Here is a 27,365-nt window from a genome sequence, read left to right on the forward strand (position 1 = left end):
TTCTTATTTTAATCTGTGGGGTCCTAATTACCATTCCTCTGAAACTTCTGAAATCTGCTATCCATAAATCTTGAGTAGATGTCAACCCTGGCACTCTTTCTCTATCACAAACTCTAGAGGGCAGTGGTCACTTCTCCCCATATTTTCTATCATTTCCTCCCCCAGTAACCTGTCCTATTTGTAAGAATCACAATAAGAATAGAATTTCCATTTGTTGGTTTCCTCACATTTTGAGGGAGTATGCCATCATAATATAGAATACATTCCATCTCCATCTGCCCTTTTCCATTATCCCTACCTTTTATCTTTCTGTCTAGGCAGTATGACACAATGGAAAAGGCACTGGGCTTGGTGCTACAATGACATGGGCTAAGTCCTGCTTCAGATACATACTAGTTATGTGACCCCACTTAACATCTTAGTTTCCTCATCTGCAAAGGGAGATTTGACTCAATGGCCGCTAATGTCTTTTATAGCTCTAAACAAACAAATAAATCTTATCCTCCTAAAGTATACCCAATCAGAGTTATTTTCCAGGCTTTGGTTTCATTACAAAAAAATATCAGTGATATTTATCAAGTCAAATTTTTCTCCTTGCATTAGTTCCACTAATTCTTCTCTTTTACTGCCAAAACTTTGGGCATTTGTGTACAGACATTTGAGATCATAAATTTAACTACTGGCTTCAAGCTTGGATTTTTGTCTCCTATAGACATCTGTATATCTGAATTACTCTTCTTCTCACACTGTGGCCACTCTCCCAAGGTATCTATTTTAGTTTAATTTCTTTGGCAGTGTCCTCCTTCTCCTAAATCTTTTTTATTTTAAAACACTCCTAAATAAGTTTTTCAAGATACCAGACAAACCCAAAATGATCATCCCATGCCTTGCCAAGAGCTTGTTATTCCTCTGACTTTTTAGACTCTGCCACCGTGCCTCAGCTGCAGTCTCACCTTGGAACCTCACTCTGCATTTCAGGCATATCTACCCACCGTCACAGCCTTCTCACCCTGGGACATTCCTCCACCATGCTGGCCCCCTTCTCCCACTCTTGAGTTCCTCCTGGAGCATTCATTTGGAGGAAGAGCCCAGGCCAACCAACCTTACTTCTACTCCTTTATCTGCTTCTGACTTTCTTGACTTTGCCACCACACCCTGGCACAGATACCCTCCCCTCCCCTCCCCCACCCTGATTTTCAGTTCCCTTTTGTGTGCTGCCTTCCCCCTTGGAATGGAAGCTTTTTTGAGGGCAGGAACTGTCTCTTATATTGTATCTTTAGCCCTTAGCATAGTGTCTGGCACATAGTAAGTGCCTAATAAATGTTACCTTGCTTTAGCCTAGAAATTCAAATCACATTCTCAGATACCATTTTCGATTCAATAAATATTTATTAATTAAGCCCTCCTTGAGGGCAAGGATTTATTTTAATCTTTGTAACCTTAGAGCTAATTGACACTAAAATAGTATTTATATATATTCCAACTATGCTGGAGGCAGGAGGGATCTAAAGATGAAAATGAAAATTAAAACAGTCCCTGCCTTCAAAGAGGTCCCATCCTACTGAGAGAAAGAAAGGAAAAACATGAACACATATAAGTAAATAATTAATTTCCGAGAGTTATGGCGTTAGCAATTTGGGGGATTAGAACAGGCCAGTTTCAGACGGCCACACATGAAATTACTCTTAAGAAAAACTAGAGATTCTATAAGTTGAAGTATGGACAGAATGCATTCAAGAAATGAAGGACAGCTTGGATAAAGACTCAGAGATGGGAGGTAGATCATCACATTTGGGGAGCATTAAGTAGGCTAGCAAGGTGGGGGGGAGAAGAGGGGTGGTCAGTAGTATTAATTGCTATGGAAAGGTCAAAAAGTATAAGGGTTGAAAAGAGGTCATAAGATTTGGCAATTAAGAAATCACTGGTAATCCTGGAGTTGAACTGCTGGTCAGATTGCAAAGAGATGAGAAAGTACAGCTAAATAAATTGTGGTACATGAAATGTAATGGATACTACTGTACTGTAAGAAATGATAAATACAAAAAAGTCAAGGAAAGATTTACATGATATGATGCAAAGTGAAGTAAGCGGTCAAGAAAACACTATATATAATGACTACGACAATGTAAATGGAAAGAACCACTACAAAGCAATTATAAATGAATGCTGAAAAATTACAAAGAACAAGCACAGACTCAAAGAAAAGAAATGAAAAGAGACACTCACCCCTCTCCTCTGAAGAGGTGGGAGGCCCAACAGGAGTCCTATAATGTATTTATTTTCAGACTTTTTTCAATGTATTGCTCTGTTTTGCCAATTTTTTTCTTCCTATTTTTCTTTTTAAAAAATGTTATTTGTTATATGGGATGGCTTTCTGGGAGAAAGATGGGAAACAGATACTGGGAGAAATTTTGGTGACATAAAAAATAAAAGATAACAGTAAAATTATATTTAAAAGAGAAAGTGAATAAAAGGGTAAGAAGTTGAAGCAATGAGTATATATGCCTTTTTCTAGGAATTTAGCTATGAAAGGGAGAGACAGAGAATGAATCCTTGAGGGAAGAGTACGATTAAGGGAAAATTTTTTTTTAAAGAATAGGAAACACTTAGGCACGTTCGTAGGCAATAGGGAAGAAGCCAGTAGATAAGGAGAGACTGATAATAAGAGACGGTGACTGATAATCGATAATGATTGCAGAGGCAAGGTACAAGAGGAAATGGCACCAAGAGCAGAAGTAAAGGAATTGACCTTGGCAAAGAAGTGGGCAGGTCACTTCTTTAGAGACTGCAGCAAAGGAGGAAAGCTGGAACATGAAGTAGAAGGGTTTTCTGTCACAGGATAAGCTAAAAGAGGGAGCTCACAGTGAATATCCTCTATTTTCCCAGTAAAGTAGGAGGCGTGTTCCTCTGTTGAAAGGGATACCCAGGGGATAATGTGGGAGGTTCAAGGAGAGAAGACAAGATCTGAAACAGCTGCTGTGGGAATGAGATTAGTCAATTAAGGATAGAGAAAGGAACTGGAACTGTGGATATCACTGATACAGACAACTTCCAAATGAGGAATTTCCCTCTAACAAGACAGGTTCATCCCTTCTCTGTAACTTGGAATATCTCTCAGAACACTTTGAGATTAAGTGGCTTGCCTCTGATCATGAAGCCAGTATATAGCGAAGGCAGGATTTGAACCCAGGTACTGAAATGAACTCCTGACTCCATGGCCAACTTATCTTGCTGTACACAGAAGAGCTGACTTTAGGCAGTGAATTTAATCAACATGGTTATATGACTTCTTCCAGCAGCATGTGCATAAGGTCGGAGAAGACAGCTGTGGGGATAATTCAGACTTCAGGTTCCAAAAGTCATGAGTGGTGACAAGACAAGGATATAAGAGACTCAAGCAGAGAAAGTATATATTTGGATTAATTAACTAAAGGCTCAAGATAAGTGAAGTGGAGAGATGACAACTACGCTACTTTGACACTAGACTAGTCACTTAACTGCTCTCATCCTAAGCTGCCTATAAAATGAGAAGACTGGAGTACATCTTCTCTGACATACCTTATTATGATCATATGAGCCTATAAAATGGAAGCCAGAATAGTAAAGATGACCTTGGAGAGCACAGAGGCATGGATGGACTGGAAGTCACAGCAAGGAGAGTTTACAAAGACCTACAACATCATCTGATCCCACAACAACCTTGAGAAGTTTTCCTGAAGGCAGGAAAGGGTCAGGACAGATATAATTTCTTCAATAAATTTCTGAAACTTAAATTGGTGGAGTCATTTAGTATTGTCCTCAAAACCAACCAGACATTTTTCCTCAATAGTTTTTGCTACCAGTGGCCAAAATCAACATGAAAAATTTACATGGTACCCAAAGGAAACAAATCCATTTTGTCCTCTTTCCTCTCCTCTTTGAACTATTTCTTTGGATTTCCTCCTTTGTTGTTTTTCTCCCTTCTGAAAGCTGTGAATATTCACCACTAACACATTCCACTCATGTCATTCCAATCACTCTAATTCCTTACAAAGCTGTACACATTGGATTTACTGTTTTCTTTTTTCTTTCTTTCCTTCTTTTTTTTTTTTACCGGATTTCTGTTAATTTTTCAGACTGAATGTAAGAGTTTGCCTGATCCACCTCTTACCTCTGGCAAAGTAGAAATGTTATTGTTCTCCAAATTCAGCTCCTCAAGTGCACTGCATTTTGCTAATGACCTTGGTATTGCTGACAGTCTGTTATACCTTAGTCCAAGACGATTTAAACTGGACAGGTTTCCTGCAAACACAAAGAGAGGAATTTAAAGATTTGAAGAGTCTTATACATAAGAATCAGCTAGTTGTTTCTGCATTACTTTGTAATACCATTTTGGCAAATGAGATTCAGGCTTTCCAATGCTAGATAACCACCATTTGTCATCTTGTTATTTGGAAAGACACAATTAATAAATCTTAAACTAAAATAAACTCCATGTCCAGAAACAAACTTAAAAGTCAATTCCAAGCTTTAAAAAAGTGAATACGTGAACAGTGAATAGAAAGTTCTTGAGAGGATTCAAAATAAATCTTTGATGAAGTCTAATTAGGACACCCTGAATTTCATTGGCTGAATTGGGCATTGTATTATGAGTTATGTATAATATATTTTAAATGTAACAACTGACCATATGCATAGTTCATCAGTGTTGTAAGGATCCAACATGCAACGGTTACATGTGCTAAAACTACAAGTGACTTTAGGGAAAAAAAAGTCTTCAAGTTTCTGAAATAGTTTAATTTCAAATCTAAGAATAAGGAAAAAAAACAATTTTTGCCAAAACATTACACATTGTTAGAGCTGGAAGGGACCTTAAAGATCATTCAGTAAAATTCCTTTATTTTACAGAAAACAGCTTTCTCAAGGTCACACATATCACAAACAGTACTCATTATCTTTCCCCCAAAATTCAACCCCTCTTACAAATTTTTTGATTTCAGTAGAGGGCACCATCATCCTTTCAGACACACAGGTTGGCAACCTCAGTGTTACCACAAGTCCTCATACTTCCTCATTCCTCACATCCAATCACTTATTAGATACTGTCATTTCTACCTTAACAATATCTCATATCTGGCAGTGAAAAAATATTTATTAAGCACCTAGTATGTGCCAGGCAGTGTGCTGGGAATACAAAGAAAGGTAAAAAATAGTCCCTGTCTTTCAGGAGCTGATGGAGCAGACAATATGCAAACAATGATGTACAAATAAAGCTATATATATTTAGCACAATTAAGAAATAATCAAGAGAAGGCACTAGATTTTAGAGAATTTGGAAATGCTTCCCCTATTACGTAGGATTTTTTTCTAGGAAGCCAGAGAAGCCAGGGTGGAAATGAAGAGGAAAAGCATTCCAAGCACGATGGACAGCCAGTGAAGATAAAATACCCAAAGCCAAGAGATCAAGTACCTTATGTAATGAACAGAATCGATGTCAGTATCACTGGACTGAAGACTATGTGGTAGTGTGTAAGGTGTAAGAGGACTGGAAGTGGTGAGTGGGTGGATGGGGAGAGAGCGGGTGTTGCAGAGCTTTGAATACCAAATAGGATTTTACATTTTCTCCTTAAGTATAGGGAGACCCTCTAATTTTTGGTGGCAGGGGGTATGGCGCTATATGGTTAGACCTGTACCTTAAGAAAATTACTTTAGCAACTAAATGAAGGTTGGCCAGGAATGAGGAAAGACTGGAGGCAGGCATATCCACAAGCAGACTATAGCAAAAATCCAAGTATGAAAGGAGAGAAGGGAGAGTATTCAAGAGATTTTGCAAAGGTCAAATCAACAAGCCATGGCAACAGACTGGATTTGTGGGTAGGTGGAGTGAGAGATAGTGAGTAGTGGATGATACCTAGGTTGTGAATATGCGGGACTGGTAGGTTGATGGTGCCTTGACAATAATAGAAAAGTCTGGAAGGGGGAGGTTTTGGGGAAAAAGAGAACAAATTCTGTTTTGGATATGTTAAATTTAAGATGCCTATAGAACATTCAGTTTAAGATGTCTAACAGACAGCTGGAGAGGCAAAACTGGAGGTCAGCAGAGAGGTTAAGGCTGGATAAGTACAGGTGAAGCAAAGAGAGATGTTCATTAAAGAGCCTATCAGCATAGAGAGATGTTAATTAAACATCTGATGAGATTAGCAAGTGAAATAGTATAGATCAAAACAAGAAGAAAACCCAGGACAGAATCCTATGGTTCACCCACAGTTAGCAGGTGTGACCTGAATGGAGATCCAGAAAAGGAGGCTGTGAAGGAGCAGAAGTAGATTGAGAGGACAGACAGGTAAGAAAACTAGGACAGAGAGCGTAATCTCAAAAACCTAAAGAGAAAAGATTATCGAGGGGTAAAGGGTAATTGACAGTGTCAAAGGCTGCAGAGGTGAAGAACAAGGATTGTGAAAAAGCCGTTGGATTTGGCGATTAAAAGATTGATAACTTTGGAGAGTGCAGTTTCCAATGGAATAATGAGGTCAGAAGCCATAGAGTGAGAGGAGAGGAAGTGGAGGCACCTATTGTAGAATGGCCTTCTCAAGTTTAATAACAAAAGGCAGAAGAGATATGATATGAAGAGTTTGGGGGAATAGAAGGATCAAGCGATGGGGTTTTTTGAGGATGAGAAAGATATGGGCATGTCTGTAGACAGCAGAGAAGCAGACAGTAGAAGATCGTAAAGATAGTAGAAGTAGAAGCAGAGATTGACTGAAGATGAGAGAGTGAAGAAAACAGATGGGGCAAACAACTGAAGGAGACAAAACAGAATGGGATAGAGGACTGAACAAGTAGAGTCCCTTGCCTTGGCAAGCCACATCTTTGTGTGAGACAGGGGTGAATGAGGAAACAGTGGCAGAAGGCATCTGAATGCTAAAAGGTGAGGAAAGAAGAAGTAGCTCTCAGTGAATGGCCTTAATTATTTCAGTACAATATGAGGCAAGGTTCTTAGGTTAGAGGATGGGGGGGGGGGAGGAACCATGGGAGGCTTGAAAAGGAATGAAAAGGTTGAGACAAGCTTCCATGGAGAGTGTGGTAGAGAGTTGGGGGTACATGAGGTGCTCAAGGAGGACTAGCACCTCTGGTTTGAGCCCTGTTCAGGGCTGCTCATTTACCGTTTGTGTCCATCTGCCACCCAACTCTCACCTGTGGCTCCAAGAAGCTGTCGCATGCCCAGCAGCCACACTCCAGTAAAACTGTCTCAGCAGATGGGCTGAACCAGACTGAAGGTAATCAACAGGCCTCAAAGCTCATCAGTCAGAGAGTGTGTGTGTGTGTGTGTGTGTGTGTGTGTGTGTGTGGTGTGTGTGTGTGTGTGTGTGTGTGTGTGAAGTATGCGAAGACTTCCCCCAGAATGGGTAGACAAGAACAATGAGTTCCAATGGCCATGAAAGTAGCTGAAGCAAATGCTATCGAGCACTTAAGAGCTTGGTCAGGCACCAAAGTCATCTACTTGCATCCACAGCCATGGCCTTTCTTGACTTCTGTCTTTCCACTGGACTCTGATGACTCTGGGGAATGCAGTAAGGCTGATAACTTTGCTGCACAACTCTGCTTCACTTAAATCCAATTCAGTGAAAGTCATCACGTTGTAACATCAGTAGTCCTCTTGAAAAACAAAGGATGAACAACAATAGAGAGTTGATAAGGGAGGTGTAGAAGAATTGACTAGAAGCAGTGGGGGCTCAGTTGAAGTTGTATAACATCAATTTGTAGTAAACCTAGTCAGAACAGTTGCATGATTTTCTCTACTTTTGGTCAGTAGCACCTGTGTAAAAGTGAAGACAGTAGGATTGTGGGAGTGGTATAAAGCTGAGGCTTAGCAGGGCACAATCAGTGATGTAAGGGGGCAAGGGACTCAAGAGAATAGAATAGTGTAGAGGTGATGACCTGGGAAAGAACTGAGGGACTGACAACTGGATGTCAAGGTATGGACCAAGAGAAGAGTATGGTCTTGCAAGGCAGAAAGAGAGGTGGAAAGCCAATAGATTATGATCATATAAACAAATTTCAGAATTCACAAACATGGAGGTGTTGCATTTGTGAGTGATGGCAAGATCAAGGATATGACCATCTTTATGTATGTCTGAGGTAGAATGGAAGTGGAGTTCATGGGAAATGAGTAGGTTGAAAACTGGGAGTTTAAGTTGTTTGAAGGCAAATCAACATGTATGCTAAAGTCCCCTAGTATGAGGGCAGGAATTGGGGAGGAGAGAAAGATTATGAACCAGGTACTGAACTCACTGAGGAAGGAAAAGGAATATCTGGAGGTCTATAGACAACAGCTACCAGGATTTTATGGGGTGGTAGATGTGGAATGCATGAACCTCAAAGAAGAGATTACTGAGTAAAGGTGGTAGGAGGAGAACCTGGAAGTGGCAATGGTGAACAAAGTATATTCCAACTCCCCCACCTTCAACCAACGTGCCTAGGAGAATAAGCACAGCCAGTGCTAGAAAGGTTGGACAGGAAAGCTATGTCATCAGAAGACAGCCAAGACTCAGTGAGATCAGAAGATAGGAGTTGAAAAAGAAAAGATTTAAGATGAAAGCAGTTTGTTGCCTATGAATTCCATAGGGCATTTGGCTGGGAATATTTTTTTGAGGGGAATTTAAGGAGAATAGGAATAAGGAATCAGATAGTGGGAGATGGAGAATGGGGTTTGGATGATACAGTTTGGTTCAGGGGTTCAGAAACATTGGAATGTGGATGGTGTGACCGGGCAGGAATTTGTTAATCATTAATTAAAAAATTTAGATAGATTTTTAAAGTCAATAATATTACGACCTAAGGGTGAAGTCCTTTCCCAAACTTGGGCAGTTCAGACAAGGAAGCAAGAACTTCAAGCTGAAGAAGTGGTGGTGATACTGTCCTTCTCCAAGGCTGGAAATTTGATGGACAGGTACCCTCTCCCCACACCACAGCAGTGGGAGATTTGTATTTTGGAATAGCACTTCTCTTCCCACAGGAGGTTAGAGATCAGGCAGGAAGGGGGGAGGGAATAAGCATTTATTAAGCACCTAATATGTGCCAGGCAATGTGCTAAGTGCTTTACAAATATTACCTCATTGAGTTTCTCTGATAAAGGCCTCATTTCTCAAACACAGAGAACCGAGTCAAATTTATAAAAATAAGGGCCATTCCCCAAATGATAAATGATCAAAAGATAAGATCAGTTTTCAGATGAAGTAATCAAAGCTATCTATAGCCATATGAAAAAATACTCTTAACTCACTATTGATTAGAGAAATGCAGATTAAAACAATTCTGAGGTACTACCTTATGCCTATTAGATTGGCTAATAGGACAGCAAAGGTAAATGACAAATGTTGGAAGGGATGTAGGAAAAATGAGACATTAATGCACTGTTGGAGTTGTGAACAGATTCAACCATTTTATAAGAGCAATTTGGAACTATGCCCAAAGGGTTATAAAACCATGCATACCCTTTGATTTAGCAAAACCATAGGTCTCTATCCCAAAAGAATAGATTGATAACTAGATTGATACATTGATCAAAAGATAAGTAAAAAAATAAATACATAAGGAAGAGGACCTATATGTACAAAAATATTTATCACAGCTCTTTTCTGGGGGCAAAGAATTAGAAATTGAGGGGATACCCATTAATTGGGCAATGGTGAACAAATTGCGGTACGCGATTATGATGGAATATTATTGTGCTATAGAAAATGGTGAGCAAGATGCTCTCAGGGAAACCTGAAACGACTTATATGAGCTGACGCAAAGTGAAATATACCGTACACAAAGTAAAAGCAATATTGTAGGATGATCAGCTGTGAATGACTTAGCTATTCTCAGCGATACAACAATCCAAGACAACTCTGAAGGACTTATGATGAAAAATGCTATCTATTCCCAGAGAAAGAATTGATGGTGTCTGAATGCAGACTGGAACATACTTTTTTTACTTTATTTTTCTTGAGGTTTTTCTTTTTGTCTATATTTTCTTTTACAACATGACTATCATGGAAGTATTTTGCATGACTACACACTGTATAACCTATACTGAATTGCTTGCCTTCTCAATGGGAGGGAGGGGGTGCTGCGGAGGGAGAAAATTTGGAACTCCAAGTTTTTAAAACGGATGTTAAAAAGTAACATGTAACTGGGGAAAAGTAAAATACTAAACAAACAAACAAACCCAAATATTATCTCATTTGATGAGGCAGGGATTCAAACACTGCCTCTCCTCTTCTTACTACCATTCAGAGGCAGGAGATCAGGCAGGGGATAGAACAGAGTGAGATGGAAGATACCTGCTTCTTCTCTTCTCACCTGGAGACTAGATCAATTAGGAGATGGGGGGGGGGGCATCTGTCCCTTTTTCTCTATTGATAAGATCCAACACTATTCAAGCCCAAATGACAACCTCCGGACAACTGGTCTTCCTGTCTCCTTTCCCCCTTTCAATGTGTATCCTCTACACAGTTGACAAAGTGATCTTCCTAAAGTGTAGGTCTGACTCAATAAACTCCAACTTGGTTCTAACCTATCTTCCCATCTTTACATTACTCCCTTTTTTGTGCTTTATAATCTAGCCAAACAGGCCTTCAGTTCCTCACACCTGACACCACAGCTGTACAAGCAATACTACATTTTCCATCCCCTATTCTTTTGCCTAGAAAGCACTTCCTCCCCACCTCTATCTTTTGGAATCTCTATTTTCCTTCAAAACTCAGCTCAAGAATCACCTTCTACATGAAGCCTTTCCTAATCCGACCAGCTACTGGTGTCCTCCTTCAAAAAAAATTACCTTATATTTGTCATTTATTTGCTATATACTCATATAACTATGAGCTGTCTCCCCCTGACAGACTAAACTCCTTGAGCGCAGATGTTATTTTATTTTTGCCTTTGTAGCCCCAGTATGTAGCACACCGCCTGGCTCAGAAAGGAGTTTAATAAATGCCTCTTGACTGATAGTGGCAAAGCCAGTATTCCCGAGTGCCATTCCAGTGGTCCTTCCATTAAATTGATCAACGGAAATGTACCCTATCAATTACTTATTTCAACATACCCTGACTAAATGAAAGTCAGCATACTAGAGTCTGCAAAATATTATAACTAGAATAGAAGTGGGGCACAATTTCAATTTTCATCATCAAAATTACAGGGAGGCTACACTGACAAAAAAATTGATAGTACAATTATCAACTGCCAAAATGATCAAAATCGCATCAATTTCCCGAACAGTTCACAGTGTCCAATATATCACAATCTAAGTTAATCTTTTTTCTATACAGTGGCACATATATTTACAAAACAGCTCAATGTTCTCGTCACTTTGCCTTAATTTCTTCTCTAACTTCAAAATAAACAAATAAGTTTATAACACTGTATGTTGGGCCAAGATATGTGTGATGGGATGCCATCTCTGTTGCCTTTACTTTAAAAAGGACTATTTCTGATTCTAGAAAAACTAGACACCAGAGCTACACAGAATTAGCATACCAACATTTTGAGGCATCCAACTTCCTACATATTCTATCCTTTTTGCTTTGCTATATTATTCCTAATTCAGTTTCTGCCATTCAGCTTTTTTTTGTTGTTGTTTTAGATGTATTATTATGATGATGCATACCTGCCAAAGTAAAAGATCTCTCAAGAATGCAACTAATTGCAATGCTCAGTCACCTAAATCCAGTTACTGCTCATTCATTACTTTGTCTTTTGTTGGTGAAATCTGGAATTCAATTTACAGGATGGCATATAAAATCTACATGGTACTTCTAAGTTTATAAAGAGCTTTTACACATAATATCTCATTTGTGTCTCACAAACAACTCTTTAAGTTAAGTCAGGACAGGTATTATTATGTCCTGTTTTCCAGATGAGGACACTAAGGCTTAGAGAGATTAAATGACAACATTACTAGTAAACACAAAAACTGAGAATAGACGCCAGGGCAGACAACTTTTAGTCCTGTGTTCATTCCAAATATTCAAGGAAAGGACTATTTCTCAATAAGGAAAATGTCTTAAAAAGTCAATGATGCTCCAAAAAGAAAAAGACCTAGGAAGCCCTTCCACTTTTCTTCTCACCCTCTAGCCACAGCCCAGGCTCACTGTGCTCAGTTATATTAATTTCTTAAGATGATATTTGAAAATTATGCTAAGAATTAGCTAGTTCTAATTAAAAGAGTTTGCTATAATGTAAAAAAAAAACAAGTTTACACAGCACAATTTTTTTTTTACGGAGTATTATAGAAGCTCAATTTTATAGAGCTTCCTAAGGAAATACCTGTAAAGTTCCTTTTAGCTCTAAAATTCTCTGCATCCTCACTAAAGACTCTCTGATAACACTCTGATTAAGTGTTAACATACATTTTGTAAAAAGAAAAACATAGTAGAGTTAAATGATTTCCCTAGAGTCACACTGGAATTTAAGTCTTTAAGATGAAATTGGTATCTAGCAATAATGTATCCCATATGGCACTCTATGGCAATGACCATGACAAAAAAATTAATATACAGTAGAAGAAAATAAAGTTATAAAGTCATTAAATGAGAATTAAGTTATTACAATTTTCCCTCTAGCTTACATTTCTGTGATGTCCTATGTCAGAAAAGTTTTAGTACTATATATGTTTCTCATTTGTACTTCTATGTTTGTGAATCATACTTAATATAAATTTGAATAGCCTTTAAGTTGGGAAATTCTCTAAACTGTTTATAACTCTCAAAAGCCAAAACCTTTAAAATTTGTTTAAAATATATTATTTTCCCCAATAATATTTTTGTTTCATTATTTTAAAAAATGCTTTTTAGCAAATCATTGTGACGACATAAGAAAAAAAGAAACATAAAAAGACATTCTATAAGGTGACAGTAAGATAGCACCTTTCAACTTTGAAGTTCACTTAATTCTTGGTATACCACTGTCTTTTGACTAGAGTATTTTAAAAGTGCTGTCTGTTCTATAGACATTATAAATATTCTCACTCTGACCACATAGGTTATCCAGTTTTAGCCTTTGATTCTGGAGTAGGTTACTTTTGTAACATATCATTTATTAAGAGGTCTGGCATGAATTTACTATAGATTGAGTTCCACTATCAAAAGCAGTCCTTGAACAGGAGAAAAGTCAACAGGGCTTCCATTACAATTAAGGCTAGTTTGCAAGACAATGCCATTTAATGTTGACTTCCCAATCTTCTTTATACTGTGGCTCCATTTAGAAGAAAATATTATTTATCACATTTCAAAACAAATAATTATAGTCATCTCCTATTACTTATCTAAATCAGTTTGCTCTTCAGTTTTTGCCTTGTATCACTAAGCTTAACTAAAGGGGGGAAAAAAGCACGCTACAGACAGTATAGCTATACAATAAATTGAGCAGTATGAATGCTCATAGAATTTACCCTGGCAATAACTTCAGTCTATGGTCTATGAACTTGTGTTTTTAAAAATATTTTAAAAATAATATTTAAATATAATTCGTTTCTTTTGTAATCTTAAAGCATTTTATTATATGCATTTACAAACATTATTTTGATCAGGGTCCATAGGTTCACCAGACTTCCAAAGGGGTCGATTAAACCAGAAAGATTAAAAACCTGTCTTACAGCCAGCCTTAAATGTAAGCTGAAACGTTTACCAGTGGGTCCTTGACACCATTTCCACGGAGAGGACAATAATAGAGAATAAACATGGCAGAGACAGGTGTGTATATGTGCCTACACGTGGACATGCTCCATTTCTTTGTTTTCATGCAAAGGGAGCTTTGGGAGCTCAAAGGGCAAAGATCCTGGGGCTATTATATATTCAGGTTTCTGGCAGTTAATCTTTTTCCCAAAATTCAGGAGTGGAAATAATCTCTGGATAACCCATGCCTAAGTGAAAAGCCAGGCTTTGGGAGATAGGTGGGAAATAGAGTACCCAAACACAAAAACTGATGAAGAAAATCTTCCAAATCATTCCTTCTTCCCCAACAAAGAGGGAAAAATTGGGCTATTTGTACCTACTAACTTTACTTACTATTAGATGGGTGACCATGGCTAAATCACTTTCCCCCTCCCCCATTCCCTATTTCTCCTCAGACTCCTAGTACTCCTTCACTCCAAACTTTGAAGTGGCGGCCATTTTCCTCTGCCAAGGTCAACCTCTCCTTAGGTACCATTTCTCCCATTTCCCACACTCCCCATTCCCAGCTCCAATTTTTCCTGCAGATTTCCCCATCAATCATTATGTCTCTATTTAATCTTCAATATCTATCTGTTGGTTCCAACCTTGCTACCTACAAACATGCTTCTTCCTCATCCTTTAAAAACAGAATCATCAAATTCTTCTATCTGCTCAAGCTATCAGCCCGTATCTTCCCTCTGTTTCAAACCCAAAATTCTTGGGAGAAAATGTATCTACTCACTTTTCTTTATTTTCTCTCCTCTCAGTCACACTGGTCAACCCATTCTTATCTGACTGTTCAACTGAACCTGTTCCATCCAATGTTACCAAGGATCTCTTAAACTGTCAAATCTAATTTTTTTTACTCATTTTTCTTGACTTCTTTAGAGCATCTGCCACTGTTAGCCATTCTCTTCTCTTGGTTATTTTCTTTTCTCTAGGTTATCAAGATACTGTTCCTTCTCTTAATTCTCATTATACCTACCTGACTATTCCTCATTCTCCTTTGATGGACTATTAGACTGTGAGTGCCTTAAGAACAAGGATTGATCATCATTAGACTGTGAACTCCTTGAAAGTGGAGACTTTTTTTTTTGCCTTTGTCCCTAGCATATAGCAGGTACTTAATAAATGCTAGCTGACTGCTAGTCATCTATATTTGTGCACCCTAAAGCTCTGTCCCAAGTACTCTTTTTCCAATAAATTCTCATTTGGTAAATTCATCAGCTCCTATGAGTTAATTATCATCTTGATACAGATAGCTCCCAGATCCTATAGATATGGTCACAGTCTCTCCTGAGGTCAAATCACACACCTCCTAAAATCTGTTGTACATTTCAAACTTATGGCTGTCCCACAAACATCTTGAACTTGACATACATATCTTTCCACTCAAACCCATCCCTCTCCAGAAATTCCTTGTTTGGGTATAGGTCATCACTATTCTCTAGTCACAAAGGTTTGCAATCTTGGTTTAAGCCCTGATTCCTCACTCTCCCTGATCCTATCTATTTAATCAGTTACCATTATCTTATGCTTTCCATCTCCGTGGTCTCTTTCATCCTTCTCTTTCTCTTGCTGGGACTATTGCAATAGCCTCCTACTTGGTCTCCCTGCCTCAAGTCTCTTTTCACTGCAATCCATCTCCCAGATACAGCTGCCAAAATGAATTTCCTAAAGTACAAGACTGAAACACCAGTCTTCTAAAAAACCTCAATGGTTCCCTATTTCCCTAGGATAAAATATCAACCCCATTGTTTGGCATTTAAAGCCCTTCACTACACATTACTCCCTTCTTGCACTCTTTGGTACATTCGAATTAGCCTTCTTACTGTTCTTCACATATGATACACTCTATCTCCTGCCTCCATGGCTTTGCGCTAGTTGTCTCCTACATCTGGAATGAAATGCCTTCCAAGATCCACCTTTTCGAATTCTTAGTTTCCTTAAAAATACAGCTTGAACATGACCTTCTATATGAGATCTTTTCTGAGCTTCTAGCTACTAGTGCCCCAGCACCAAATAAGTCCTTGTATTGATGTTTTATATATTTTTCATATACTTATATAAATACATACTGTACTATGCTAGAGCCTACTGTAGTACCTGGCATATTGGCATGTAGTAGTCACTTAATAAATGCTTGTTGAATAACTCCTATAAATCTTCAGTACTCTGCATTTTTCCCCTGTTTCCATTCCTATTTAGATCAAAGACTTGATCTGAGAGTAATCATTCATTTACATTTTAGTGTGAATGAGTGACCACTCAAGAGTTAGGCTTTAATTTCTCTAAAATTTCTATATGCCTATTCTTAGAGAGCTTCTGGATAAGACAGCACTGGTAGTTCCAATTGCAGATTCACAACAATATTGTTTTCTACTATTTTTAATCATAACTGTATAGTATAAGACATACCATAGATTTAATAGGTTTATAATGGCATAGTGGATACAGTGCCAGGCCTGTAGTCTAGAATATTCATCTTCCTGAATTCAAATCTGGCCTCAGACATTTAATAGCTGTGTGACCCTGGACAAGTCACATAATCCTGTTTGCTTCAGTTCCTCATCTAGATGAAGAATGAGCTGAAGAAGGAAATGTTAAACCACAACCGTATCTTCAGAAACTACTGAACAATATACAAAACATTGTTTCTATTGGAAAAGTATTGAGAATTCCAAACAAACTCAAAATGAACTTTGGAACACAATTAATTCACAAGCAGAGGACTTGCCTATATTTTTCTCTTAAAATATAAACTCTCATAAATCACTCAAACATTTTACCTACTTAAATATGTATTCTTAACTGATTTAGAGCTAAATATTCTTAAAAGTTATATTACAATGGGGGGGGGCAGATGAAGGTATGTACAGAACTAAAAGCATTTAAACTTCTTTCCCCAAAGCACATGTTATGTATTCACGGAAATCACTCAGATTTTGTTGTATTCTCACTATCCAAAGCAAAGTCTGTTATGGGAATTTCTAAAGCCGACACAGTTTAGAAGAAGAAGAAAAAAACTAGTGCTACTGTTTCTATGTTTCTTTAAATTCATAGCTTTAAAGGTATTTTGATTTGTAAGCATTTCCTAAGGCCTCTGCAAATACTCGATGCAATTTGGAAAATACATAAAATAAGCTACACCTCCTATAATTAGAGCTCTCTAAGGAAGTAGATTTGGGGGAATCTAATAACTAGAACATATTACTTATGATGAGCTTATTTGCAATTAGAGAGTGGCTGAGTATATTTCAAGAGAAAAAAAATACTCCATGCTTTTATATTCAAATTGTCAATAAGTTTTTCTTTACATTAAACTTAAATTTGCATCTTTGCAACTTCTATCAATAGCTCTAATTCTGTCATCTGGGATCAAGGAGAATAGGCCTAATCTCTCTTTCATGTGACAGCCATTTCTATCCCTATCAAATCCTGAAATGTCCACATTGAGCTCCTTTCACTCCTTAGGATTGGTATAGCTCTGAAAGTGTTTTCTCATACTTTCTGAAGAGTGCTTAAAATTTTAATATTTGGCATCATCAAGTTGCTGTCTTTAGTGGTAATCTTGTTTCATTATAATACTTATTCTGCTGTGTTATGTATGTCTTTATATGTATAAAAATACATTTCAATATATGAATGTACTTTTAGTCTTTCCAGCCAGATAAGACCATCCACAGATTGACTTCAACCAGCATTGCCTTTGAGAACCCAGAACCATGTGTGCACCATTATGAGGTACTAGAGTAGAACTCTAACAGAGGGTGGCTATGTGTGTACATACTAACACATCTCCAATTCTATTTTGCTTACTGGGTCTTCATGTCTTTCAGTTTCATTTCCTTCAAGATTCAAGCACCTTGGCATCATGCTATAGGAGAATGAGTTAAAGGAAATAAAGATATTTAGCTTGGAGAAGTCAGGGGGGGAGGGCACTATGATGACTGTTTTCAAGTATGTGAAGAGTTGTCAGTGGAAGAAGAGTTATGATTTTCTGGTTGGTTCCAGAGGACAAAACTAAGACCAATCAGTAGAAATGGCAAAGAGGCAAATGTAAGGTTCATGTAAAGAAGTTGTTCCTCAGCATAATTAGGCTATAGCAGTAGTTCTTAAACTTTTTGGTCTCAGGAATTCTTTAAACTCTTAAAAATTACTGAGGGCCCCAAAGAGCTTTTATTTACATCGGTTATATCTTTCAATATTTACCACATTAGAAATCAAAATTGATAAATTTTTTAAAATATTGATTTACTAATTCATTTAAAGATGCTAATAATAAACAACTATGTATTAATGTAAATGATGAGTCTATGAAAAATAACTTTTCCAAAACAAAAAAAATTAATGGGAAGAGAGGTATTGCTTTATAAATATTTGCATATCTCTTCTAACACAACTGGATTTTCACGTCTGCTTCTGCACTGAATCTATTAAATAAGGAAAATAATGACCTCAACAGATATGTAGTCGGAAAAGGGAAGAGTATTATAATAGGCAAATAGCACCTTAGTGTCATTATTAAGATAGGAATTGTCTTGGAGACCCAAAGGGGTCCATGGACCACATTTTAAGAACCACTGGGCTAGTGGTCAGATGGCCTCCTAGAGCTGTTTCAACCACAATTCTTTCCTAGGTCCTTCAAATGGAAGATCTGTAAAGCACTTAGCACAGTGCTTGGCATGTAGTAGGTGCCATATAAATGTTTATTTCCTTTTTCTTTCCTTCTCCTTTCTCTCTTCATACTCCTCCATGATCCTACCTACTTCCATAATCATTTGAGCACATACTTCCCTCAAATCTATATCCTTATTCCCAACTTTCCCTGAGAATCATAGTTCCACATATACAATTGTCTGACTAGCATCTCAAACTGAACATGTCCAAAACTGAATTTGCTATCTGCCGTGAAAAAAATTAGCCTTTTCTCCTAACTTCTCTGTTTTCTGTTGGTGGCACTACCATCCTCCTAGACACATAGGGTCATAATCTTGGAATTCTTTGGTTGTTCCCTTTCCTTCACCTCTCATATCCAATCAACAACCAATTCTTGCCAATTATACCTTAGGGATAGCCTGATCTTCCTGCCTCCAGTCTATCCTACTTAATCTATCCTTCACACAGCTAGCCAAATAATCATTGTAACATAATACTTCAACCACATTATCTGTATTTAAAAACTTTCCCACTGTTTATGAAATAAAGTACACACTGTCATGTAAAGGACTTCTTCATTTTATTCTAACATTTCCAGACTTAAATGATACAGATCTCTGTCTTGTACCTTCTTCATTCCACCAAAACTGGATACCCTCCCTTCAGCTTTTCTTTTCAACCTGTTTTATCCCATCTCTGTATATACTTTTGTATTTACTTTGTATAACCTCTATACCTTAAGTGTATTCCCTTACCTATCATTTCTGCTAAAAGTCCTTCTCTTCCCTCAAGTTCCAACTTAGGAATTTAGGATTTCTCCATGAAGCTTTCCCTGATCTCACCCCATCAATTCACCCACTCATCTGAAAATATACTTTCTCCATATTTCTTACAGCACGTTGTCTGGACCACTATTGTATCTATTATAGTCTAATCCTAACTGTATCTCTAACATGTGTCCCTGAACCACCATCTTACAAGAGATTACAAATTCCTAAAGAATAATTTGTAAGTCCCTGAAGAATAAAATCTATGACAGATTTATCTTTGTATGATCATCATCATCTAGCACGGTGCCTTATGATTTTTTTTAATAGGACTTGTCATTTCATCTTTGTATGGAGCTCTGATGAGAAAGCTCTCTACTCACATAGGTAAGTACCTTCTCTGCAACTTACAGTCTCAGAGAGTTGCCTGGTAATGAAGGGTTAAATGATTTACCCAGACCAGCTCTCTACCTATTACATCTTCTTAACTCATCTTTCACATAGTACTAGGTACTTAATAAATAGCATCAAATTAATTTTATTTTTAAAAATTTATTTAGTATTTTATTTTTCTCCAGTTACATGTAAAAACAATTTTTAACATTTGTTTTTAAAACTTTCTGAGTTCCAAATTGTCTCCCTTCCTCCCTCCTCACCCCTCCCACATATTGAGAAGGCAAAGCAATTCAGTATAGGTTATACATCTGTAGTCATACAGAACATTTCCATAGTAATGTTGTAAAAGAAAACACAGACCAAAAAAATATTTTTAACTCCAGAAAAATAAAGAAAGTAAAAAAAGTAAGCTTCAATCTGTATTCAAACACTATCAGTTCTTTTTCTGGGGATGGATAGCATTTTTCATCGTAAGTCCTTCAGAGTTGTCTTGGATCATTGTATTGCTGAGAATAGATAAGTCATTCACAGCTGATCATCTTACAATATTGCTGTTTCTTTCTACACAGTACATTTCACTTTGCATCAGCTCATGAAAGTCTTTCCAGGTTTTTTTGAGAAGCAGCCTGCCATTTCTTATATACAGCACAATAGTGTTCCATCATAATCACACACCACAATTTGTTCAACCATTCCCCAACTTCCCAGTCTTTGCCACCAAAAAAAGAGCTGCTATAAATATTTGTGTGTGTGTGTGTGTGTGTGTGTGTGTGTGTGTGTGTGTGTGTGTGTGTGTATATGTATAGGACCTTTTCCTTTTTGTTTTTTATCTCTCTTGGGATATGGACATAGTAGTGGCACCACTGAGACAAAGTGTACGCATGGTTTTATAGTCCTTTGGGCATAGTTCCAAATTGCTCTACAGAATTGTTGCATCCATTCACAATTCCACCAACAATGCATTAATGTCTCATTTTTCTGACATCTCCTCCAACATTTGTCATTTTTCTTTTCTACACTCTTATAGCCAACCTAAGAGGTTATGAGGTAGTACCTCAGGATTGTTTTAATTTGCATTTCTCCAACAGTGAGTTAGAGCATTTTTTTAAAAATATGGCTATAGATAACAGCTGAAAATTGTCCATATCTTTTGATCATTTATCAATTGGGGAATGGCTCTTATCTTTATAAATTTGACTCAGTTCTCTGAATGTTTGAGAAATGGGGTCTTCATCAGAGAAACTTGCTAATTTTTTTCACAGTCACTATTGCTAACTGTATTCCCCTCCATCCTATTTCCCACTTGTTTATTCCATTTTCTATCTCTCCGTTCACCCTGTCCCTCCTCAAGAATGCTTTGCTTCTGACTACCCCTCCCCAAATCTGTCCTCCCTTCTATCACACCCCCCACTTCTTTCCCCTCCTACTTTCTGGTAGGGTAAGATAGATTTCTATATTCAACTGAGTGTGCATGTACTATTCCCTCTTTAAGCCAATCCTGATGAGAATAAGGTTCACTCAGTACCCCTCACCTCCCACTTCCTCCCCTCCACTGTAAAAGTTTTTTCTTGCCTCTTTTATGTGACACAATTTATCCCAGCCTACCTCTCCTTTTTCCTTTCTCCTAGTACATTCCTTTCTCACCCCTTAATTTTATTTTTTAGATATTTATCCCTTCATATTTTTAAAATATCACCCCTTCATATTCAACTCACCCTGTACCCACTGTACCTAACTGCCCTAATAATGAGATAGTTCTTATGAGTTACAAGCACCATCTTCCCATGGAGGAATATAAATAATTTAACTTTATTAAGTCCCCTATGATTTCCCTTTCCTGTTTACCTTTTTATGCTTCTCAAGTCTTGAGTCTTGCATTTGAAAGTCATATTTTCTATTCATCTCTGGTCTTTTCATCAAGAATGCTTGAAAGTCCTCTATTTCATTGAATATCCATTTTTTCCCCTGAAGGATTATACTCGGTTTTTCTGGGTGGGTGATTCTTGGTTGTAATCTTAGCTCCTCTGCCCTCCAGAATATCATACCCCAAGCCCTCTGATCCTTGAATACATAAGCTGCTAAATCTTGTGCTACCCTGTGGCTCCACGATACTGAACTGTTTCTTTCTGGCTGCTTGCAATATTTTCTTCTTGACCTGTGAATTTTGGAATTTGGCTATAATATTCCTGGGAGTTTTCATTTTGGAATCTCTTTCAGGAGGTGATAGATGGATTCTTTTAATTCCTATTTTACCCTCTGGTTCTAGACTTATTAGGGCAGTTTTCCTGGAAAATTTCTTTAAAAATTCTATCTAGGCTCTTTTTCTTTTTTATATGCTTTCAGGTAATCCAATAATTTTAAAATTATTTCTCTGGGTTCCATTTTCAAGGTCAGTTGTTTCTTCAGTGAGATATTTCACATTGTCTTTTTATGTTTTTCATTCTTTTGGTTTTGTTTTATTGTTTCTTTATTTCTCATAAAATCATTAGTTTCCATTTGCTCAATTATAATTTTTAAGAAATTATTTTCTTCAGCAAGCTTTTTACATTCTTTTCCATCTGGCTAATTCTACTTGTTTTTTTCTGCAGTGAATATTTGTTCCTCTTTTTCTATTTATCTAATCCTGCTTTTTAAGGCATTCTTCTCCTCACTGGCTTTTTATACCTTTTTTTTTTTTTTTACCATTTGGCCTAGTCTGTTTTTAAGGTGTTATTCTCTTTAGTATTTTGTGTGTGTGTGTGTGTGTCTCCTTTACCAAGCTGTTGACTTGTTTTTCATGACTTTTTGGCATCACTCTCATTTCTCTTCCCAGTTTTCCTCTACCACTCTTACTTGATTTTCAAAATCCTTTTTGAGCTCTTCTATGGCCTGAGACCAATTCATATTTTCCTTGCACGCTTTGGATGTATGAGCTTTGACTTTGTTATTTTCTTCTGAGTGTGTGTTTTGATCTTACTTGTCACCATAGTAACTTTCTATGGTCAGAATTTTTTTCTGTTGTTTGTTCATTTTCCCAGTCTATACTTGACTTTTAACTCTTTGCTAAGGTAGTGCTCTGCTTCCAGGGTGGAAGATGCACTGTTCCAAGCTTTGAGGGTTTTGTGCAGCTGTTTTCAGAGATACTTCTAGGGACCTGTAAGTTTTCAATTCTTCCAAGAGCTAAGGAGAGGTGTGTTTACTACTCTCCTGGCCTGTGCTCTGGTCTGTGAGTGACCACAAGCACTTTTTTTCTGCCCTGGAACTGTGAGGAGGGTCCCCACTCCACTGTGGCTGCAAGTTCTGGTGTGCTAGTGCTTCCTCCTCACCCTGGGACTGCCACGAAGGAGTGAGACCCAGATCCACATATGGGTAAAGCAACAGATTCTGGCCTTAGTGCCTGCAAAGAGACCCCTGTAATCTCCTTCTAACAAGTTATTTGACCCCCTCACCATCTATGAGCTGAGAGCTCTAGAAGCGGCTGCTGCTGCTACTGATTCAGTGGCTCTCAAGGTCTGCTCCTGGTTTTCTTGGGCCAGGGCTGTGCTGGCACAGCCTGTGCTGGACTGTGCTCCACTTTCACCCAGGTATGTGACAGACCTGTCTTGTCAACCTGCTAATTTGTTTTGACCTCTGTGGGTTAACAGGTCTGAAAACTGCCACGGGCTGCCATTGAATCAGTCACCCTGAGGCCTGTTTCCTAGTTTGCTGGGGCCTGATTTGTGCTGAACAGCCTGCACTGGACTGCATTCCTCTCTCACTCTGGTGTAACAGACCTTTCTTGACAACCTTCCAAATTGTCTTGGGCCAGAAAATTGTTTCACTCTGTCTTTTTGTTGGTTCTACTGCTCTAGAATTTTAGAGTCATTATTTAAAGGTATTCGGAGGGGAGAGCTCAGGAAAGTCCCTGCCTTTACGCTGCCATCTTGGCTCCACCCCTCCCACCAAACTAATTTTAATTGAATCAAATCACTGGATCTTAAAGCTAGAAGGGATTTTAAGAGATCATTTGGTCTAACCTCTTCACTTTACAGGTGAGGAAACTGGGGTTAAATGACTTGCCCAAGGTTACACGCATAGTAAGTGGCACAGCTGAAATTAGAAATAAGGTTCTCTGACTCTAAATTCAGTTCCCTTCCCCATTATATCACACTGCCTCCTTCTTAGTACATCTTTTAGCATACTTCTGAATTAATGCATCAGTAATGTTGGTTACGAAACTGTACTTTGACAGAAATATTTTATGTATTCTAAAATAAAATACTTTTCTTAAAACAGACCAATACTCAATAGCACTTTTTGGGTTATTATAACTATGACTTGATTCTATGTCATGCTATAATTATAAGAACTGTGTATACTTTTTAAAAACTGTAAATTACCTAACTGACTTAATAAATTGGTACTTCAACTAAAGTAACCACATGTTGTCATTCCATTTCTCCCTCTGCTTTGCAACCACTACTGCTATTCTTCACCTCACTATGACCTCCTGTCTCTCCACCTCTTAGTTCTTTCCCATGCCATTACCGATCCATTGGCTACACTCGCCTCAGTCAACTTGACCCATCCCCCTCCCAAATCTTGCCCTGAGAAGCTCCAGCCTTTCATTAGTTCCATCATCTGCTGCCCTCACTCCTATTCTTACTCATATACTGCCAAATGAAGCTAAAGAAATTCATGAAATCACACTGACTGGGCCCATTACAAATTTGTTACTAAGATAGTATCTCACTGAAGTACAGCAATCCTTTTACACTCCTCTATTATCCTATTACTAGCCTACTCACCACAGCAGCTTTTCCAAACTTTTTCATCCCTTCTCAAAACTCACATGGCTCCCCTAATGCCCATGCTCCCCAACCTCCCACCAGTTTCAGCTAAAAACCTTTCCTCATGTTTATCACTGAAAAAATTAAGGCCATTTATGGAGAGCTCCTTACCCTACCCATTATCTTATATCACTGAGACACCTTTTACCCCTATTTTCTCTTTCATCCCTGTCTCACATGAAAAGGTGCCAAGGCAAACCCCTCCACATGCACAAGTGATCCCATTCCATTCTATCTGCCCCAGCAAACTATTCCCTCTTTCACCTCCACTGTCTCATTAATCTTTAATCTCTCCCTGTTTACTGGCTGCTTCTCTACTTCCTACGACTTTCCTCATCCAAGAAAAATAACCACACCACTCACCTGATCCATCCACCCTGATATCTACTGTAGCTGTCATCTCTTTAATGGCTAAACTCCTTAGGAGTTTAGTAGGGCCTCCACTTCCTTTACTCTTATTCCATTCTTAATTATCTACTGTTAGTTTGGTTTCTGACTTCATCCTTCAACCTAAAGACCTCTTTCCAAAGTTACCAATTATCTCTTATTTGTCAAATCAAATGGCATTTACCAATTCTTATTCTTCTTGACTGCTTTGCAGGCTCTGACAATGCTGAGAACGCTCTTCTTCTGAATACTCTCTTTTACAGGTTCTTATGACACTGCTTTCTCCTGGTTCTCCTTCTACCTTTCTAATTACATCTTCTTAGCCTCCTTTGCTGGATCTTCATCCACTAACCATGGGTGTCCCCAAAGGCTCTGTCCTGGGCCTTCTTCTTCCTCTATACTATCTTGAACTGAATGTCCCATAGACATTTGAAACTCAGCATGTCCTAAACTGAACATCATCTTTCTCATTCCTCTTCTCTTGCGACTATCTTGTGCGCTTTAATGATGGAAGTGCACCCTTATTTTCCCCATAATGAAACTTCAGTGACTCCCTATTAGCTCTAGGATGAAAAATAACGTCCTCTTCGAAGCCCTTAACAACCTGGGTTCTTTCCTGCCAAGGCTCTTACTCCTTCCACAGACTCTTCAACTTTGCAATGCTGACCAACTAACTGTCCCTTGAACAAGACATTCCATCTCCTGACTCCATGCATTTTCATTGACTTTTCCATGCCCAGAATTCTCTTCCTCAACTCCATCTCCTGTATTCCCTGACTTCCTTCATGTTCCAGCTAAAATCTCATCTTTTGTAAGAAGTCTTTCCTAACTTCCTTAATACTAGTGTGCTCCCTCTAAGATTATCTTCAATTTCTCTTGTCTCTATATTGTTTGGGCATAGTTATTTATGTTGTCTCCCCCATCAGACTGGGAGTTTCTTGAGAGCAGGGACAGGGTTTGGTTTCTTTCTTTTCCTTCCTTTTTTTTTTTTTTGCTTTTATATCTCCAGGACCATTAACCCAGTGCCAGGTGTATGCTTAATGCTTGCTGACTAGTTAACTGAGCAACATGAACACGCATTAAATCCAGTATCTGTAGGAAAAGACATTACATCACTTCCTAAGACTTGGAGAAAAACTAATATTTAAGAAAGGGAACACAATATGTGAAAATTGCTTTAAAAATGTTCTGCTTGTCAGCATTGAGAATATATATGTAGGTTCCTTGTTAGTAGGTCTCTTGACCCATGATTCCATCAGTTACTTCACCCTTTTCAGGAAAATAGTTAAGAAATGTAGCTTTATATGTGTTTTTTATTTTCACTAAAATTTTCCAGTCTAATCTGAAAGCTCTCTGTGGTAACAGAGCTTGGCAAGCCAACTCAATTCTAAATACCTATTATCTGGGAAACACCCAGCAAGCAAAATAAGTCTCACTTGCTTCTAAGAGCAAAACAAAAACTCTCATAAGTCACTATGATTTCTCTAAAAAACATTTGGAAACACTACAAATGCCCAAAGGGGAAAAATACATAGTAAAACTGCTATATAAAGTTTTCTAATACCAAATTAGTAATGATTTAAATAAAAACCAGATTGATAGAAATAACAGTAAATCTTTTGCTTTGGCTAAAATGTTCTCATATGAGCATTTATACAAAGAATGCTAGAAAACATTTACCACATTGATGCTGAAACACAAAATAGTTTTTAAATAACTGAACTCTACAAATCAGTGAAATTCCTTTACAGAGGCCATATTATAACCTTAGAATATTGGCCAGAGTAACATGTTACACAGAAAAAAAAAATAACCATCAAAGCTGAAAAACACAAAACAAGTTTTCAGCCACTATGGCACTGAAATCAGAAGTCAGAAACATATTGTGATTCACCACCCTGCAACTGTCTCACCTCTAAACCTCTTTCAACGAATGGTTTTAACCACAAAATAAACTGCAACCTGGAAATCAAGTCATAACATGCTTTAATGTTAAGCATCATGACTAAGAGACAAAAACCAATGTCACAAAGCTACCAAGTTAGATGTATGTGTGTGCACGTCTGCTTGGTATGCATGGCTTTCTAGTCAAGATCCGTGATTTCATTGGTATAGAGCAGTGATATCAAACGCAAAATACAAATGGGGCTACTGAACCACACAAAAAGGATGCGTATTGACTTAGTAAACTATATATTAACATTATCTATACCTTGATGGTGGTTCAGTCATTCAGTTGTTTAGCTACCTGTGGCGCAGTGATAGTCACTGTCACCCCTATTTCTCATCTCTTTCCCCTCTACTTTTTTCATCATCATCTCACTGCCTGGAGCCCAAGGTATCTCTGTACTGGGGAAGGTGCATTACTTTGTTACTATTTTCCACCTATTTAATGATTGTAAGCTCCTTAATAGAGTGCCAGGTCTGGAGTTAGAAGACTCATCTTCCTGAGTTCAACTCTGCCCTCAGAATTTACTTGCTGTACGTCCCTGTTTGCCTTAGTTTCCTCATCTATAAAAAATGAGCTCGAGAAGGAACTGGCAAACCACTCCATGTATCTTTGCCAAGAAAACCCCAAATGTTTTTTCCCCCCAGTTGGACACAACTGAAAAAAACTGAACACAACCACCACAACAAAATGTCCTGATGACAGAAAGTGAAGAAGAATTAAG

General features: G+C 37.9%; 1 protein-coding gene across 5 annotated transcripts in view; it reads right to left on the reverse strand.

Moving 5' to 3' along the window:
- Positions 1–27,365, reverse strand: part of SHOC2 (SHOC2 leucine rich repeat scaffold protein) — a 148,730-nt gene that overhangs the window by 14,189 nt on the left and 107,176 nt on the right. For all 5 annotated transcript variants that reach the window (XM_078151058.1, XM_078151057.1, XM_020988008.2 and 2 more), the window contains one exon: positions 4,151–4,281. In XM_078151058.1, the coding sequence (XP_078007184.1) occupies positions 4,151–4,281 (131 nt within the window). The remainder of the gene's footprint in view (positions 1–4,150; positions 4,282–27,365) is intronic.

This window comes from Phascolarctos cinereus, unplaced genomic scaffold (assembly GCF_003287225.1).
Source record: "Phascolarctos cinereus isolate Bilbo 61053 unplaced genomic scaffold, phaCin_HiC Scaffold_3;HRSCAF=262, whole genome shotgun sequence".
Lineage (NCBI taxonomy): Eukaryota > Metazoa > Chordata > Mammalia > Diprotodontia > Phascolarctidae > Phascolarctos > Phascolarctos cinereus.